The sequence below is a fragment of the Seriola dumerili genome, unplaced genomic scaffold (assembly GCF_002260705.1).
Source record: "Seriola dumerili isolate Sdu_G_001 unplaced genomic scaffold, Sdu_1.0 BDQW01000025.1, whole genome shotgun sequence".
NCBI classification, from domain to species: Eukaryota; Metazoa; Chordata; class Actinopteri; order Carangiformes; family Carangidae; genus Seriola; species Seriola dumerili.
The window spans coordinates 23,111,098-23,130,568 of record NW_019174280.1 but is presented as its reverse complement, the minus strand read 5'-3'; the positions used below and the strand labels follow the sequence as shown (position 1 = coordinate 23,130,568).

Here is a 19,471-nt window from a genome sequence, read left to right as displayed (position 1 = left end):
GATCTTCTGGGAGGGATCGCCGGACTTGAAGTGACAGAAAACGCTGAAGGCCTGCACAACACTCAGGAGGTTTTTTTCAGACCCTCCAGCACTTAAGAGTTCGTTTACCTTCGTATGGGCTCGACTGCTGTCTAATCTTAGACAGGATCTGACCTCTGACCTCTGACCTCAGCTGGAGACGAGTCAGATCACTCACAGCTTGTCTGGATTTCTGTTTAAATGTTTTTGTATTTTTGTCTAAAAATAAAAAGTAAAAGATGCGCAGCTTCTGTGAATGTCGCTGCCGTGTTCATGAATTCGTCACTGGAAGAAGAAGCTTTGAAGTAAATGGATGAATCTTAAGACTCCATCTCTTTCCACTCCATAAAACGTACACATCGAGACCAAGATGTCACCTGATATTCTTCGCTCAGTATTTTATCAACAGACAGTTTCATCCTGTTGAGAGGTTTCAAGATGACTCACTCCTCAGTGACCTAAGACGTTCTTTACGTTCACGCCAACAGTTTCTTTTTGAGCTTAGTTGTAGCAGCCGCCTGCAGAGCGACGCTTTAACGCGGCTGTGAATCAAGGCGACTTGTTCTTGGCTCGTTCACCGCCAAATTTAATTTAAAAGTAATATTCAGAAACCTGCTGCGGAGAAACACACTCCCTTCTTCTCCGTGAATCCTCCCCAGCTGGAAAAGCATCTGCATCCAGCCACAGGGCTCAACGCCAGACTAGTAGTCAAACGGTGAATTATCCTTGTTTCCTGTTTAAGATCCAAAAAACTTTTTGTTTTGCCAGAGATGCACTTACTTTTTGTCCAGGTAAGCCCGAGTCACCGGGGTCTCCCTTTGGTCCAGGGCGGCCCTGAAGAGACAAACCAACAAGATGGATGAAGCAGCGTGACTTTAACACTCTGATCAGCAACATGAGATTCAGAGGATCAATGTTCTGCCAGCGGCGACGCTCAAACAGGTGTCAGGTAAATGTACTTCAGTATCAAAAGTAGTTAAGCTGAGTGGCAGCTGGTGGAGAAGCAGCTGGTTTTAGAAGCAGAAGAGACACTGGAGGACGAGTTAGAAAATATCTGGTTCTTTTATCAAAGAGTCGAAGGTACAAGCCTCAAATTCAATTCAAATTTTTCATCACGTGTCGCTGTAAAAATGGCAGAAGCTCAATTTGTTTTTGCACAATTTGTAGAATAAATTAATTCAACCTCCAGATCTTTGGTCATTTTCAGATTAATTTAGCAGCTACAGAGCTGTGAAAACATGATTTCTCATAAAACAAGTTGATGATCAAAACTTGAACCTATAGTTTCTATACGAGTCTGCCGGGGAAACCAGGGAGACGCTGGAGGTTAAACTTCAGTCTTTCGTACGAGACATCTCACCGGTGTTTCTGTAGACTAAAGACGCTGAGCCGCGACGTCCATGTCTGCTTTACAATCGCAGCACAACGGTTCATATGTTTAATATTTAAAATCTCAATCTGCAGAGTAACTTAGTAACTAGTAAAATAGCTGAATAAAGCGGATTCTCGGGGACAGGACGCAGTTACGTCACTGTGTCTTCTGTGACCTTTGATGAGACAAAACGAAGGAACATTTCTGTTTAATTTGGGTTCATCTCGTCTCCGAGAAGGAAATCCAAACTCTGATTTATTAACATTCGGTGATATTGAGGTTTCAGGTCTTCTTGGTATCACTTCTCCGTCTCAGACATGGAGGAATGTGAGTCTCTGCCACAGATACTCCCCAGCTTGTAAATTCCCTTCAAAAATAAATCGCCAAATAATCCCCGCTCTGGTGTGCTGAGGCATCCTGGGATTTATGTTTGGTTGCTGACAACGCTGAAACCGTGTGTGTGTGTGTGTGTGGCTCAGAACGGGGAGTGTGTGTGTGTGTGTGTGGCTCAGGTGTGTTTATAGACTCACAGCCTCTCCTGGAATCGACATCCCGCTGGGTCCTTGAGGGCCGGGCAGACCCATGGGCCCAGGTGGTCCGAGATCTCCCCGCGGGCCGAGTGGTCCCTTTTGAAACAGAGAGAGAGAGAGAGAGAGAGAGAGAGACGGTCAGATAAGAAACTTTTAAACACAGGAGGAGTTTGTTGTTGATGTCTGCTGGTGCGTCTCATCCCAGTCAAAGCAAAACTAATGTGGCAATCTGTTAAAAAGACCAAGAGGAGATGCTGAACGCTGCTGCGCCGATCAAAACTAACCTTCCCTTCATGTCACAGACAACAACAAAAACACTCATTTAATAAGTGGAATCAGATGTGCTTACTCTCTTCAAAGCTTTCATACTTTAAACAATCTTTTGTTTTCATCCAGGGCAGATAACTCCAGACTCTGATCCAGCTCAGAAAAAAAACTCTCATTGATTTTTGATTTTTCTCCACAGCCTTAATTAAAAGTTTTAAAGATGAGACAGACGAAAGAGGAAGTCGTCTTAAAGATACTTACGACAGGACCAGCCTCTCCTCTCTCACCTCGGGGACCTTTGCTGCCGGGGGCACCCTGAGGAGGAGGAGGAACATTTATCACGTTAACACAACAGAGACGAGAGAGAACAGACCGAAGGTGGAAACTGTGGAAAATATCTCCCTCAAAGACCCTGAAGACCTGAAGACCTGGCTCCAAATCTAAAGTATTTGACTGAAACTTTGAATGTTCCTCATGAGTGAGTGACCGAGTCACAACAACATGTTCAGCTTTTATTTCCTGAGAGTCAAACACCTCAAAGCTCCGATAATCCTCCTCATCAGGACTGTGTTCGAATGTTCGAGCTCATCACTCACAGAGAGCTGACTGAAAAATGAGAAAATAAACTGTAGTTTGTTTTGACTCCCACACACACACACACACACACACACACACACACACACACACACACACACACACACCCCTGTGAACTGTTTCCTCCTGTTTGTTTGACAAAAACTATGACGGAGCCTTTTTAAAACTTAAACGTCTTTGAGTTACTGTGACGCATTTTTCATGACATTTGTGAAGGATAAGGGAAATACGGACCAACACCAGCGTTAGCCGCATCCTCACAGGACAGTGTGCAGCTGGGTAGATGGATGTTAGGGGCGGTCAGAGGGGAGGAGAGGAGGCTGGAGGTTCATCCATCAACTGTCAGTCAGGTCGACTCTCAACATGCTGCGCCACAGTTTACCTTCTCCCCTCTCTTAAAAGATTTTATGAGCCATTGCAAAGAAGCTTTCCCGTGGTTATTGTGCTTCAGGGCGCAATATTCTCCCTTGTTCAACATACAGTATATAAATAACCATAAATAACCTGACAGGAGAGGGCTTTTAGAAATAAAAGCCCTGTATTTAGGTAAAAGCAAGTAAAGAAAACAGGTTTTAAAATGTGCTGGTGGTGAAAAAGTAACAGTGAAAAATGTCAGAAAGTTCAATCCCTAAAACTGGAGATGAGTGAAGAAGCAGGAAAATCCCCACAGAGACTGTTGGAAGGATCGCATGCGTCCTTTTTCTTTCTTTAATCTTTGACCATAAGATTACATCTCTCACTTTATATTTCATGTCCACCTCGTTACATCTCACCGCTGGCTCACAAACACTGTGTGTGTTGGTCTGAAGTCTGTTTGGGGGTGTTCACATTCTCACTGCACGTCGTTGTAAAAACATCAGTGTATGTGTGGGAAATGACCCGTGCTTGGTTTATACATCTGGACCCAGGACTGGAAAAAGCGATGCCAGTGAACATGGTCCAGGCAGCCATCATGTTTCCTTCAAAATGTGTCTGGCATGATGGTCTCTGGGAGACGGGGCCGGGCCGTCAGATAAAAGTAGAAAAGTAAAAGATTTCTCCCCGAAATGTTGAAGTGTCCAAAGTGGAAATACACAGTTGAGAAGCAGAAAGTCTAAACTGTGCCGCTCCTCTGCAAAGACACAGGCTGACAGATAGACTGAGGAGGTTCTTACCACTGGACCCTGAGTCCCTGGGAGCCCGTTGGCCTCTGAGGTGCAGGTACAGGAGTTGGGGAGAGACGGACACTTCAGCTCATCTCTCTGTTGGAGAAGGAAACAGACAATTCATCCGTCAAAAACAACAGAGAATAGAAGAGAAAGAAGCTCCAGACAGACAGAGCGTCTGAAAGAACAGGATCACACCAGCCAAAAGAAAAATCACGTCCAAGTTTCAACCGATTCACCTCTGGACCGGAGTTCACATCTGAGAGCGTCTGTGTCACTTCATTAGCAGCAGATGATTCACACGGTCACGGCTCAGAGCGTAAAACATTAACGCGTAAACTGTGAGTGAGCGTCCTAACAAGGTGTCTACAGCCGCAGCAGAAACACTTCAGCACATCTAAAGTGTTTCCTTCCAGAATCTTCCAAAAACATTTTAACTAGAAACAACACAGCGTGCAGAGTGTCCCTGAATGCCCTCCCCTCCCCCCGAAAATGTTTCCGTGTCCGCACGTCACTCCTGAGGTAAACAGTTTAGACAGCATTTCTGTACGTTTAACTCTTGCACAAGACAAAGAGCAGAGCCAGGGTTCTGATCTGTGGTGTTTTCTGGAGCCGATCGGCCAACAAAGGATACCAGAACAAATCTGCGGGCGCCGTGACAGCACCCTGGGTGATTTTCCAGTAGGGGGGGGGGGGGGGGGTACACATTTTCTGGTTCAGAGATTTCAGCACAATGATAAAATTAAACTTTTTTGAAAGTAAAAACCTCAAGAAAACAGTTAAGCTATCCAAAAAAAAAGCCTCCTGGATGGAAAGGGCAGAGGAGGGAGGGGACGTGACACGTTCTGTCGTTTCTGGAGCTGCAACAATTAGTCAATTCATTGATTGGAAACAAACATTTGCCGTTTCTGATGCTTTTCTTTGTTTTATGTGACGATAAAATTTAAATTTATCGGCTTCTGGGAACAAAGAAACAATTTTATAGATTTTATAGACGTAACAATTAATTGAAAAAATAATATATCAGCGGGTAAATTAATAAAATAAAATAACAGTGAGTTGCAGCCACATGATGTCTCACATCTGCTGCTTTATGATTCATTTCACATCAATAAATCATTGGCTGAGAGGGAACGGGACGTTTACAGTTGTTGGTAGGTGTATTATGAACAGGACGGTCTTTATGCTAAGCTAAGCTAAGCTAAGCTCTCTTGATGCCTGGACAGTTGGTATCGATCTTCTCATTTCCTCTCAGCCAGAACGTGAAGAAGATAATCTCCCAAACTGCTGAACTGTAACGTGAAGCTTCAGCGTTCTTCATGTTCTACTGTTCCGTCTCTCGGTTCTAATGAATCGTTACTGTTCTCTGTTTAAAACACAGAACACATCCAGCACCAGGAGAGGGTTCAGTTTTCTGTTGTGGGGAACTCTAGCGTTTTGCAGATTTGGAGAAGACCAGTTCTTTTTTATTTCACTTCATTAACGGATCTAAAACTTCTCACCAAGAACTTGTTTTCCTCCCTGGATCTTTTTACAATGTACATTTCTCTTTGTTCCTTACTCCTACAAGTGGGAAATATATGAGCTGTAACTATACGTTGCTGGAGGCCAAAGAATCAACTGACTATTGGAAACGTCATCTTAAATTAAAAACACACTGGGCTTGTGTTGTAGACTTTTCAGTTCATGCATGGCCATTTATTTTCACAGGGATGTGAGCCTCCTGCTGTCTGGGTGGATATTTCCACTGAGTCCACGCTGATCGCTTCAATTGGGATCATTTAATGTCAGTGAAAACAGCCCAATCCAGCAGCTGCCCCTGCTCTGCAGCAATTCAGATAATAATCCACCGGAGTTGAATCCTTTTCAAAAAACTTTTGGACGTCCAACTTGCAGACGTGCTGTGCTCAGACAAAGCTGTATTTGTTACAGTGTCTCTGGAGATCTCTGCTTGGGACTGAAGTGAGAAACCTTCACGTTGAGAAAGGCCAGAGTCCAGCCACTAAACAACAGCCCAAGCTGCGCTGCATTTAAAAGCTCATACTGTAGCTGCTGCTGCTGCTGCTGACAGCTTGAAAACAAATGCCCCTCTCTGTTCAGCCCTGCAGCTGAGAAACTCCAGAGATGATCGCAGGAGTTCATGAGTGAGGGACGGAGGATAAACAGGAAGGAAACGACTCCTATAGGGACTGTTGCAAAGCTGCTGCTCATGTGTGATCATTATGTATTTACCTTCTCTGCTGCCGACAGATTATTACCAGCTTTTCTCATTTCTCTTTGGGCTTTAGGAAAACGTGATTTTCTCACATTTTACGAACCAAACAATGAATCAAATAATCATGAAAATAAGTGACGGGTTAATCAGTGATGAAAGCTGCAGCACTGGTTAGATACTGGACATTATTTAAAAGCTCTGACTGTATTTTTGTGCTAATGAGAGAGCTGAAAGTGAACAGAAACGACACGTCTGTTATAATCACTGAAATGAGTCGCTCCCAGATGTTAGCGTTGAAGCTAGTTAGTAAAATGAATGAACGGTGACCAAAGCTGAGAGATCAGAAGTTCCCTTTCAGCTGTTTGTCTGTGCTCTGAAAGTGAGTTTGTGTTTTGTATTATATCTCACACCCTGCTGACCTTCTCATCAGCCGGCTCATGCCTCTGAATTTCATATATACTCTGTTTATTTTTCTCTTTGAGCCTGTTCTGATTCTGATTATCCGGCTCTGGGCCGGAGCTTTGATCTGCTGCTGAGATCTGTAAGAAAATGAAGGACACACTCTGACTCCCTCGGACCTGCAGCTGAGTGTTACAGCACAAACACACTCATCTGCTTTTTACTGTCAGGAGGCCGTAATTACTTCTGCTTTTAACTGCAGCTCAACATGTTGCCAAGAACAAGTCCACTGTCCCTGAGTCTGGACGCTTCCATTCCAGAAATGTCTGAGAGAAACCAGGTGGTCTGATGGTTTTCTATAAGAGGATGATCCGTCAGAACATCTGAAGATGCACCACAGATGTAAAAACAAATATACAAAAAAACACAAAGGAAACGGCACTGACACACGAGCAGATGTGAGTTTTCGAGCTGCTCCGGGTGCAGAAATAATCTCAGGACAGTGTGTATGAAGTCGAATACTGTTGTTTTTCCATCGAGCGTCACAGATCAAGATGAACCGAATGGCCACAAACAATGGCATCAACATTTTCTTTACTTTTAAAAAATAAAATGTGTATTGAAAGCACATGTCTACATTTAAATCTACAAACTCTTTGCTTTATTTTCTGTTTTAGGCCGAATTAAAAAATGGTATCAGGGAAGAAAATCTTTAGTCCACAAGCCAAAAACTCCATCAGACATTTCTACACTTTATAATCCAACTACGGTTTAAAAGCTCGACGCTAAAGCTGAAGATCTACCGTCACTCAAATGTTGCGTATGAACACATTAGGTAAGTGAAGTGAAAAGGCCCAGTGTCCATGTTTCATGGAGGTGGGGGTTCTCCTACCATGGAGGGGAGGTCACAGCATCTGTCTCTGCTGGTCCAGCCCAAGCTGCAGACAATATCGAACATCTGGAGCTGGAACTGTGGAGGAGAAAAAAAAACAAAACAAAACATGGAAATGGTGTTGTGGTACATGTGTCTCTGATACGCCCTTCACAGCTCCCAGAAGACAAACAGAAAAACAGCAGAGATCAGCCCCGGGGAGGAGAGGAAACGTCTTATACTGCAGCCATGTTGACGGCTTAACGTACAGCCTCGGTCCGCTCGTCCTAATCGCTCCCTGACTCTGTTAGGCCCCGGGATTTTAAATCACTCGCTCCCAGGCTGCGGCAGCAAAACACATCAGCTTTTCTTCTACTTGAAAGAATAAACATCTAAACGTTTTCCTCACACAAATGAAAAGTTAAATCTTTACTTTCACCACCAGTTTACTGAGTCTTTCTCTAATCATGTTCATGTTTCTGAGCTATTTACTACTGAACTGGACAGAAGCATCTAAACACCTTGTCATTTTATTACGAGGTTATTACAATTAAGTTAAAACAGTAATAATTTGGGCAGCAAACACAAAGACGTAAAGGAAACAGGCAGCTGTTGGTGAATGAATGTATTTATGTATTTTCTTCCTTCACACTCGTCATGGAGTTTGTTTAAAAATCATCCGAGCAGCTGCTGCTTCTCAGGACATTAATGGCCAAAACAAAAGTCTCAAGCTGCTGAACAAGTGGACACTTCATCATCACTAACGACCCACCGATGTCTCTGGTGTGATGTTAATGTGGAGTAACATTCATCGATGGACAGAAAAATGAATCAGCAGCTACTTCGATCGTCGATTCGTCTTTAAAATCATTTTTCAAGCAAAAGTTTCTCCGGTTTCTCAATTGTTCAATTTCTGTAGTTTTTTCTTCTTTTTCTTACATAATCAAGACAATAATCAGAAGACAAATCATCAATGAGAACATGTCCACTGTCAGTACAGCGCCGCGCTAACACTGTCGCATTAACAACAGACCCCCATAATAAACATAATAAATCACACATTTTGACAAGGAACCCTGAAGTCCCTAAAGTCTGTGATGAATTGATAAATTGATAATTTGGTGAAATGGATTCAAAGGGTTGTGAACACAGTTTTTTATACGTGGTATTCCCCTCTGCTGGACACTCAGCCATATGCAATTACAATATACTATAATGGTTCAGCTGTTGTGGTTTCGCTCAGTTGAAATCTGATTTCTTATTATCATTGTTGTTGTTGTAGCTGCAGACTGCCAAACACAATCCTCCTCGCAGCAGTAACATATCAGTCAAACTCTAAAATTACAAAGTCCAAATTAAAGGAAAATACTTTTAAAATCTTTGTGCATTGGTAGTTTGAGCTTTCTTTTCTTGCTCTGCAGGATCTGAGTTCACTTACAGTTGCTGATTCTCCTTTGGAGCCGATGGACTTGGACATCTTGCCCAGAACCTGGTAGCCATCGCTGGACGTGTTTCCAGCGGCCTTGATCTCCTTCTCAGCCACTTCTTGGCAGTCGATGTTGAGTTTGACGCTGGTGGATGAGACCAGGATATGGAGCTTCAGAGAGAAAGAGAAAAGAAGAAGAGAAAGGAGAGAAGAAAAAAAAAAAGAAAAGAAGAAGAGGTTTTATTGGCACATTCTTTGTTCTACGACCAAGTCTTGTGTCTGGTTTTTATCCTGATGGCCTGCAAATTATTAGGTTATGGCGAGTCTGGCCGCGGAGCCTGAGCCGAGGGTGGACGTGCTCGCTCGTCTCCGCTGTAGTTCTGTTTATTGAAACGCTGCTGGAATGTAAGAGAGCTCACACAGAGGAAAACCAGCGCTTCCTTTCCATTCATTCAAAAAGAAGAAGTGCTCCATCGCAGCAAACAAGCTGCTGCACAAAGTAGGAAATTAAAGTTTGGGTCGAGTGATGGATCGTATAGAAATCCATATGGTGCTTTGATCTTTGAACCGCTTCCCCTGGTTTCTCTGAAAATATGAGTTTTTCAGGGAGTTTAAAGTCACATCTGAGAGAAGAATCGCTTCTTCACCTTGTTCGGTCAAAGTTCCACGTTGTTATGTGAACTGATTTAAAACTGCAGAAGGCCCCAAAAGCTTCAGCTCTTACTGGCGCAGCTTCTCTTCTCCAGTCGTTTAAAGAGGTTACTTCACAACAACACGCCACCAGGGACGAACTGATACGACTCCTTCTGTCCTCCTCAGTAACGGCACATCTGCAGACACTGTTCTCAAATGTAAGACACGTAACATGCGACCTCACTGCAGGAGGGAAAAACAACTTGTTTATGTTTAAGTCACATGACTACATGTTCCTGCATCCTGACTGTTTCAAACATTGCAGAGCTGCTGAAATCTGTGATAAAAACATGTAAAGAAATCTTTGTTTTCTGTTATTTTCTTAATGATGTAATAAAATCTAACTTTACTTTTGTCCATGTAATTATGGGGGGGGGGGGGGGGGGGGGAGTGTCCCTGACCAGCCTTTACTAAAAAAAGATCCCACAGTTCCACAGAATGAGGTTCACTGATCTCACATCTGGATGAAGACAGCGCCGGTTTCAGATCGGAACCTGATATCAGCAGAAATCCTGAGCTGAAGAATGTGAATCAGTATCAGCGGCTTTATGTAAACACTTCCAGTCAGGAGATGTTGAACAACCCTGATCGGTATCTACACGGCTCGGCCTCCACTCAGAGATTTCTCCCTCTCCTCCAACAATCACTGCTGCAGCTGGGGAAAAAAAAGGAGTCTGGAAGCCAAATCTTCCGAAATTCATTCCCTCCATCTCGGTGGATGGCATGACACCGATTCCACTCTTGACTGTGAAACAACCGAGGCAGCAGCAGAACCGTCTCTGCAACACCACAATGCATTTCTCCTCGCTCAGATCTCCCTCGCCACATCTCCTCATGATGTCATTTTGCGGTAAGCCATGAGCGCTGACTTTACTACAACTTGTCCTCGAAGCCGGCCGCTCTGAGGCGGCGGCCGGTCGGAGGGAGTCCAACTGTAAGGAGGGAGAACGCGGCTTTGTTAAAAAGCCGCAGAGCGGCTGCTGGCAGCTGCGGCGGCCGCGGCTCGCTGCTCGTGGTCAGTCAGCGTCTGCGGAAACGCAGAGGCATGTTTAACAGACCGCAGAGACACGGAGACGTCCAGGGAGGGAAGCTGTTTCCATTTACACTTTATCTGATGCTCTGCGGCTCTCGTGAAGGCAACAGGTTACTGTCTAAACTTCAGGGTGTCGCTCGCCACACTTCAGCAGGACACGCTCATCTGTGGACGCTGCAGCTCACAGGATATGGATTTTAAAAGCCAGTAACAACACTGATATGGTCGGACTGACGCTGCCAATATTTAAATGTGATCGGGTTCATGCCAAAAGCGTTTCACTCAGACCTCAGGCTGGAAAATCCTCCGAGACTGAGAGGAAACTCTGATACACTGTTCCTGTAAAACACACACTGATGTATTAGTCTCTGGGGGATCTCTCTCTCTCTCTCTCTCTCTCTCTCTCTCGTGGATAATATAAGCTATTACTGGCCATCAGATTTACCAAAATAAAAGCAGGGCTGAATTCATTCCTCAAGCTTTAGAGCTTCACCCTGGATCGATCGTCAGAGATCTCACATCAAGTATTTATGGGAGGAACTTGCAGTTTGACAGAAGGTGAATACAACACATTATTTAAAAGGAGAAGCCTGGTAATATTCAACATCCTTCATTCCTTCACAAGAGTGAATCAGAGCCTGATATATCTGAGCCGTGGAGCTCCTCTGTTTCCAGACACTGTTAAAAACGCGTCCTCACCACGGCACCAACGTGAAGTTGTATTTTTAGCAGAGTAATGAGTGTAAAGCATAAAGCCTCATGTTCGTTTCCGATCTGACGGAGAATATACTGATGGACAGCTTTAAGTGGCTGCGGTCAGTGACAGCTTCCATTTATCATCCCGCGGGCGAAGAGGACGCCGGGCTGATGTCGACATCTCAGTTTGAAACCGAGCAGAATGTCAGTCATCACTCACGCAGTGTAAAGAGCTGCCTTCCACCTCCACACTGCTCTCCTCCCTCCCTGATACTAACGTCTCCAGACAGTTCCCATTAGTCAGAGCATCTTCACTTTCCGTCTTTGTTTTTCAGCTCTGAGTCTGATCTGGAGTTACAGTCACTGGCAGACTTGTTAATCTATTCCTCTGCGGCTGACGCACATCGTTTGGCAAACGGTTGATAGTTAAGGAAAAGCTCGCATCCTGCACAGGGAGGATCTCCGCTCCTTGTTTAGTCCGGTCGAGACCGCAGAGACGCTCAGAAGCTCTTCAGGTATCCACAACAGATCTGACTGTTTGACTGATCTCCGCTGTTAAACACATCAGTGGGGGGGGGGGTTCAGAGGCGCAGCCAGTGCTGAGTGAGCTGGTTGGTAAAGTGCTGCGAGAGGGGGGAGCGGGGATTAGTGAAGTCAGACGTGGTGATGTGGCGGCGGACCCTGACATCTCCGTGCCTCTGGCTCAGTCACAGACCCAAACATCAATTTACAGGGAGGCTGCAGTCGGGTTTGAGCCGACTTTCTAAATCATGATTTGTTTTCTTTTTCTGCAAAGCTGTGACAGCGAGTTCAGAACGTCTCGGTGAGCTGTGAAGGTTCGCCAGCTCTTTAAATCCTTTAAATCTTTAAAGTGGACAAAATGATTCCCTCACTTTATCCCAACGACAGAAAAACAGAAGACCAGAGTGAAAGGCCTCAAAGGTTTTAACCTCCGTGACAAACACACAGTCTGTCCACCGTGCAGCAGCAGCCTGCAGCAAGAAACTGAAATCCAGCTACCAGGGTTTATGGCCACGTCTGACCTCTGACCTTTCTGTGGAGGGAGGCAGGGGGAGGAAGAATTTCACTCTCAGGCAACAAGTCTGCATCACTTTCTCTTTCCCTCTGACGCTCCTGATAATTTCATCACATCTGAAACCAACATGTCCGAGACTTCTTCCAAAAATTCCTTCTGAAAAAAGTCTTTTAATCCCGTTCGGGGTTTTAGAAGGAGTCGCTGTTGTGTCTTTTGTTTAAAAACGATCTTCAAGATTTACTCTAAAACTCATCGTTTAAATTCCTAAACTGTCTCCATTTTTCTGCCGGAGGGAAGAGAGAAATCGCAGAGCAAAAACACTTTTGGGGGGGGGGGGGGGGGGCGTCAAAAATAAATTATGGCTGAAACTGTCCAGAGGAGCCGCATCATCAGAGGGCAGCTGTCACCGAAGTACAGCAGGTAATCTAAATCTTCGACAGTCTCTACTATTATTACAAATTGCTCTGTCAGACGTCCCCGCTGACACTAACATCTCACCCTGCAGCAGACGCAGCGCACAGAGGCATGCTGGGAGGTAAAACCACAAGAATTCCCCTGCGGTCGGCTACCAGAGGCAACGGAGGCAGGACCAGCGTCTGCCTCCACCAAACTGCTGCTGAGCCGAGAGGAGGGGGGGGGGGGCTGCAGAGAGAGATGGGAGTGCGGTCCCACCTCCCTGCTGGCGCTCCTCAGCTGCTCTGATGTAATTGTTTAATAGCAATAGCAGTGACCCAGTATTTTCCAGGCAGGCGTCCCAGCAGGGACTGCAGCGCATTTCTAACGTTCTCCCCCTCTCAGAGGAGCCGAGGGATCCTTGTGAAAGTTTGTGATATCGTCGCAGGCCGTCCACGCCGCTTCCCCCTCAGCGGAACGTCTTGTACACAACTGTCGCTATCAGCGCCACAGCTCTGAGCCCGGCCGCACTTTATAACACATTTCCTCCGACTGGAAACTGTCCGTATAAAGACACAGCTTCCCCGCAGGATGTCTCTCATCACCGTCGCCGGTTGGCCTCTAACGTTGGCTTTCTGTCGGACAGTGTTGTAACTTTATGACCTAACTCTAGAGAGAGGTAAGTGTCAGGTGATCATCCTGCTCAATTAAAGGTCAAAATCTAATGGATCTGCTGCTTTCACCGTTGCAGTGATGATTGATTCACGTCACAGATTATGATCCATTGTTGTACTTTCACATAAATAAAAGAGTTTCCAGATTCTTCAAATACTTTAACAGACTTGAAATACAGACAGGACCTTCTGTCGTTTCGCCTTCCCTCGCTGATATAAACGGTTCTTGTTGCTCGCTGTCTTTGAGGTGGTAAAAAAAAGTAAATAAGTGAAGTGTCTGAAAAGGACTAAAAATCTACTTTCTGTTTTATGGTCTTTGAGGAGAAAATGGCTTCAAAAGCCGGATTAGTGTGTCAAACAACCCCGTGGGCTTTTTCAGAGGTTTGTTTCAGTTCAATTTGGAGTCTCAAATGTAAAAACAATGGTTGCTTACATCAGCAGCACCGTGTTTGACTTTCAAAAAGGGGTTTGAAGAGTCTTTTAACACGGACGTCACGTCATAAATGTTCGAATTCCAAGTGAAAAACAGGAAAACAGCACGAAAGCAGAGCCACAAAATCATCAGCTTTAATTTCCGTCGCTCCGTCTCTGCCTGGATACTAAAACCCAACCAGCTCCACTGGAGTCAGACTGTCTGTTGAGCATTTTACAACATCCAGAAGACACAGACGGACACCTCCATCAGTCCAGAGGAGGGTTTGAACCCTCAACTCAACTACACACCTGAAGAGCTTCGTGAGTAAAACGCAGCTCCAGTTCGCAGCACTTGAGCATCACGTGCTCTGCGTTTTACAACCTGCAGAGGACCATCTGCTCGTCTGAGCTGACATAACTCTTCAGGAACACGTCTGTAGTTGCGTGTGAGCCGCTCTGCTCTGTAACACACAACACATTTGGAATCTCAGGTATCCACAGCGTCCGTGTGATCCGGGGGTCGTCCGGCGAGAACAAAGCGGAGCGAGTCGATTGATGTGTCACGCCTCAGTCGCACCTACGACTAAAAAAATGTTCTATAACTCAACCATCACAGACGTATTCGACTTTCAGTTCTGTTCGATTCAAATATGCTTCAAACCCAGAACACACATATGGACTACATACTGCTGCTCCTCGTCCGCAGCCCTGTAGCGTGTTTCGTCTGACCGCCGTCTCTGCACAGAACATGACGGCGGCGCGGGGTCGTCATGTTCTCCAGCCACGATGAAGGGACAGGTGTCTGTCCGACGGACTCGTGCATTTACCTTGTGGAAGCTCCCGTGGAACATCCTCTTCACTTGAGCGCTGTCGAACGTCACCCTCTGGATCTCGCCGCGCTCGTCTTTGTTGTAGAAGGACACGGTCTGGCTGGAGGCTGAGCGGAGACAGAAATATGTTACGTGAGTTCATTTGTGGGAGTGAACTGATCAGGCAACACAAACACGTTTACAGGAGAGGAGATAACTGGAGCTGGATTTTTATTTTTGTGTGTGACTCATTTCCTTCAGCTGTGAATGTTTCTGCCTCCTTCACTAGAAACCTGTGGTGATAGTCAGTTCCTGAAAATAAGGAAAATAACACCTTTTTAAAAGTTCATTTCAGTTTTTTTTTGCCAATTGAAAACATCAAACCGTCTCTACCGACTTACAGGAAATGAAATCAGATGCACTGACTCTCTGCTGCCTGTCAAGCAGTTCAAATTAATATATTCTAACTTTGTGAGCAGGTATTTAGATTTATAGATTTATAGTAGTAACAAAGCTTTATAGTTAGAACAGCAGAGCACACTGTTTTTGGTCATTTTTAGGAACCCGTCTTGAAGGCCAGTTTGAATGAACCATATTTACAAACCGGACCAGTCTACACAGGATCCTTCCTGTTTAAAGACAGGGGCCTTATTAGATGACCCGGAGACAGATTCAGAGAGATAAGGTCCAAATCGAAGCAGGAGAGCTCAACATATATCCTGACCTCTGTTCCCTCAGGGTCAAGCTCCTTAAACACTCTCTGGATCCTACAATTCCCATAATGCAAATATGTCTAACCCCAAGACTCTTGGCTGTTTTCTCAAAGCACCGGACTTACAGAAAACAGAGACGTTACGCAACTGTTTCCACAGGCTGAACGGTTCCCCTCACTGTATGATTAGTAAACTGATCTTCTGCCCTAAACTAACAAAATGTGTTTTTGTTTTACATGTGTGAAGAGTTACATAACGGTGGGACGCGGTTCAATGCACTTAGCATCCAGATGATGATTTCACACGTGACTGTGCAGACCGTTTGTCACAATGCAAAATGTATGGATATCTGGAAAACCGTTACTACGGCGACGTTGATCTGAAATGGATCGTCGTCCACAACCTGCTGATATTTAGTGAGAGTCCGTTCTTCCCGGAGCTTCTCGAGCCACTGGCTGCCACACGACCCCGAAGCTGAAGATTTCCACCCCCGTGCTGAACGCTTGGCGCGGTTTTATTTTCATCATGTGCTTTTTTTTTTCTTCCTCCAGACAAAACTTTGATGATCGCGAACAAAGAGCTCAATTGTAACTTCATCTGTCCGCAGCGCTTGTTTCCAAAACAACTCTGGCTGATCCAGATGTTGCTTTGACGTTTGGCTTTTGTGATGAGGTCACAGGTAAGGTTTCCATCTGTGACGCTCCCACGCAGACTCTGTTTGTGCATCAACGCCGCCCCACCACTCCTCCGCTAAAAACCTCTCCTGTAGCTCCTCAGCAGTCACCTGGGGGTCGACTCCGTCTGGAAGTTCTCTCTGTCTTCCAGATCTTTGTCTCGACTTCCACAGTTCCCCTGAACTACCATTTCTTAACCACATCTCAGACAGTTGCAGCCTTCCCTGCTCTGCAGGCATCAGTCAGCTTCATTTTCAGATCCTCAGTCAATTCTTAACGACAATTCTTGACCTGCTTTACGAGTCCTAACGAGTTACTGAATTTGTGTGTTTTACAAGGACAAAATGTTTTTGCATGCCACAGTTACTGCTGATAAAACATCTGTAATGTCTGTTTGCCTCAGAGTTATATTTACATATTTTCACTTCTAAAATCAACAACATAAATTTGCTCAGGGACGCACAAACTTTTGCATACCCTTGTATAAAGCAGCTCCAGTTCTCAGCTTTAAAAGCTAAAGTTTGATATTTGAGGACGAAGCGTTAACTCCCGTATTCCCCAAAAGGTTGAACAATTCCTTTAATAATGTAGAGTTTCTCTCTGTGGAGGATCTGAACCTCAGTGCCATCCAACAAGTGATGGTCACTGGAGGATTCCTGCTGAAGCCCGATGACAGACTGAAACCGCGGCTTTAGTGGAGCCAGCTGAGCTCGGCCGATGACACGAGCTTCTCGAGGAGGAGGGGAGTCGTCTCGGTTATCAACCGAGACCGAAGCAGCTGGAGGGCACAGCCGGCTCATTACACCCCACTCAGCTTGTTTCAGGATCAGATACGACACAACGAGGCACAGCTGCTGCACACATCTCACCATGCACACATCAGAGGACGAGAATAGAGGATGATATTTACGGTCGATAGTGAGTCCGGTCTCTGGCTTGTGGTCATTGCTCGACACCTGCCAGATGTCGAAGGCCTCGGTGGGCGAGTCGGGGAGGAGGCGGAACATGAGGATGATGGTGTAGGCGTGGGGAAGGCCGTCAGGGTGGATCTCTCTGTTCATGGGACAGAAAGAGAAGACATGTTGGATTTACAGTAAATATTGAGAGGGTTTATATATATAATATCCCTTATTTCCACCTATATATTATATATATGACGACAACCAATAAAAACTGCACGGCCACGACCAGCGTAAGCAGTTTTAATCGAACACAACATGAAGAGGTGTGATTCGAACGTCACACACAGCTGTAGTACACTACCTCCTTTATCTTCATTTGTGACCAAGTGTTTGTACATTGTATTTCTGCCACTTCTACTTGGTAAAAAGGATTTTGTGAAAACCCTGTTCCGCCCCCGTCTCAGTTATTGTATTAGAGCAGGATGTTTCCCATTTGTCCCTCTGATGTCACTACACATTTTGGAAAGTCGAACTTGGTAAACAGTCAGAACTCAAGCTGTTTTCCGCCACTTTGGTGTTGCATGTGATATTCTGGATATGGGACGCCTGTGTTGGGCGGTGGCCAGTGTTAACAGTCTAGTTTGCGGTCGGGTTTGCACTCGGTGGCCTGACGGGGGCCTTGTTGTGTGAAACAGCTTCAGCGTGGACCGAGGAGCTGTTTCAGAGGCGGGCTGCGCTCCGTCGTGACCTGCAGCTCCGTCTGACCTCACAGAGCGTCGTAAATCCACTGACCCAGTTTGTGCAGAGAATGAGCTCAGACAGTGTGAACACAGCTGTGCAGGACGCTTCACGTTACTGACACGGACAAACTTGGAAGTGTTAAAAACATTAGCAATGACAACAAATCTGCACTGTCACCGGGAGGCTCCAGGAGAAAGAGCCGGTTGCGCTCAGCTGTGTGTGTCTCAGTGTCGACGTGATTCACGTCACACACACACACACACACAAAGTGTGTAAGTTGAGAGAATTTATGATTCTTGTTACTGACAAGAAAATGGTAGAAAAATCAATTAGTGCAACAATAGCTGCATTATTCAAATGGTCTCTTGTTATGAGCGAAGAAGTTGCACGAAAGACAGAAAAGTTAAGAATACGTTTCTCTGCTTTAGACGTTAACTTTTCATTTAGCTAACTAATGCACACTACCCTTACTATGTTACTTAAACTTATCTGTTAGCTTAGCTTAATGTCCATTGATGGGTCATTAGCTTATGTACAACCTTAATTCCCTCCCTGTTTTCAAGCTGGACACTTCTCCACCAGTACGACACAACCAACATACTTAATCTACTGCGCAGTAAAATCTAAGCATTCAGTTTCCTCCTGTTCGCATTTAACCAGCAACAGCTCCTGAGCTCTACTCACAAAGAATCATGGGAGCTGTAGTTGTTGAATAATAACAAAATGTGTTGTTTTACTCAGTCATCTCAGAACAGGTTTGAGTTTGTACAAAAGGAGAATAAAGAAACCTGTGAGAACCAGAACAGAAACTACCAAGCTACTTGGCGTGACACTCACGTTGTGGGCTGAGAGAGGAAGGCGTTCTTGTGGAGTCTGTACGCTGTGTAGCTGTTGAAGGAGCCCGGCTCCATGGAGACGCCTTTGATGTAACTGTAGGTCTTCTCTGTCAGGTTGAACGCCTCGAGCATCCTGAAGCCTGGAACACAGCGCATCAGGAGCTTTGTCTTTAAATGAGACACTCGTCACATGGAAGCAATCAAACCTCCTATTGCACAATCACAGATGGAGGAATGACACGTCGGATTAGTAATTAGTCATTTGTGGGTTCTTACCAGGTGAAGTGAATCCGTTCAGGAAAATCAAAGGACAGGCTGCGGAACAACACAGAAGAGACGTTTCACAACAAACTAATCAACAAGAGCTGAAACTGTTTCTGTTTTGTCGCAGCAGAATTTGTTCAAACTCACATGATGTTGCGGTTTCGCAGATGAAGGTGATCAGGTTTTCTTTGATGGTGTCGAAAGCATCAAAGTCGTCCACGACGAAGACGTGCCTCTCGCTGGGTTTGCTGCCGATCGACTGCAGCTCCACGAAATCCACGTCGGCAACACCGATGGAAAAAACGCTGTAACCTGAGGACAGGACATGCACATACAGATCAGATCAGGATCAGGATCAGGATCAGGATCAGGATCAGCTAAAAACATTTCTCTTCAGTCTCTTTTCCAGAACTGGTCTATATCTGCACAGAAATTCACATTGCTCTCTTCTCTAACACTGTTCATTCAACTTCAGTTGTCATGGGAACCACTCATGGATGAAAACACACGCTACAGCTCAACCAGTCCTAAAGAAGCTGGTGAAACTGAGTCGCCCATGAAACGCGGATCGTCCCGTTACCTGCGTGCTGAAGCTTGGCGGCGTTCTTCTTCACCTCGTCCTGAGAGCGTCCGTCTGTGATCGCCACGACAACCTTGGGGACGTTTCTTCTCATTCCATTTTCCATTGAAAAGGCCTTGTCGTAGGTGTGTTTCAGAGCCACTCCTGCTCAGCAGAGAAGGAGAGGAAACTGTTGG

At 45.3% G+C, this 19,471-nt stretch overlaps 1 protein-coding gene across 1 annotated transcript in view; it reads right to left on the bottom strand.

Annotated features, from left to right (window-relative positions):
• Nucleotides 1-19,471, bottom strand: part of LOC111237716 (collagen alpha-1(XII) chain-like) — a 110,584-nt gene that overhangs the window by 8,228 nt on the left and 82,885 nt on the right. The window contains exons 56-67 of the mRNA XM_022766920.1: nt 19,296-19,439; nt 18,863-19,027; nt 18,728-18,766; nt 18,453-18,591; nt 16,883-17,025; nt 14,604-14,713; nt 8,850-9,008; nt 7,433-7,510; nt 3,936-4,022; nt 2,449-2,502; nt 1,921-2,016; nt 799-852 (exon numbers count right to left, since the gene is read on the bottom strand). Coding sequence (XP_022622641.1) covers nt 799-852; nt 1,921-2,016; nt 2,449-2,502; nt 3,936-4,022; nt 7,433-7,510; nt 8,850-9,008; nt 14,604-14,713; nt 16,883-17,025; nt 18,453-18,591; nt 18,728-18,766; nt 18,863-19,027; nt 19,296-19,439 — 1,268 coding nt within the window. The remainder of the gene's footprint in view (nt 1-798; nt 853-1,920; nt 2,017-2,448; nt 2,503-3,935; nt 4,023-7,432; nt 7,511-8,849; nt 9,009-14,603; nt 14,714-16,882; nt 17,026-18,452; nt 18,592-18,727; nt 18,767-18,862; nt 19,028-19,295; nt 19,440-19,471) is intronic.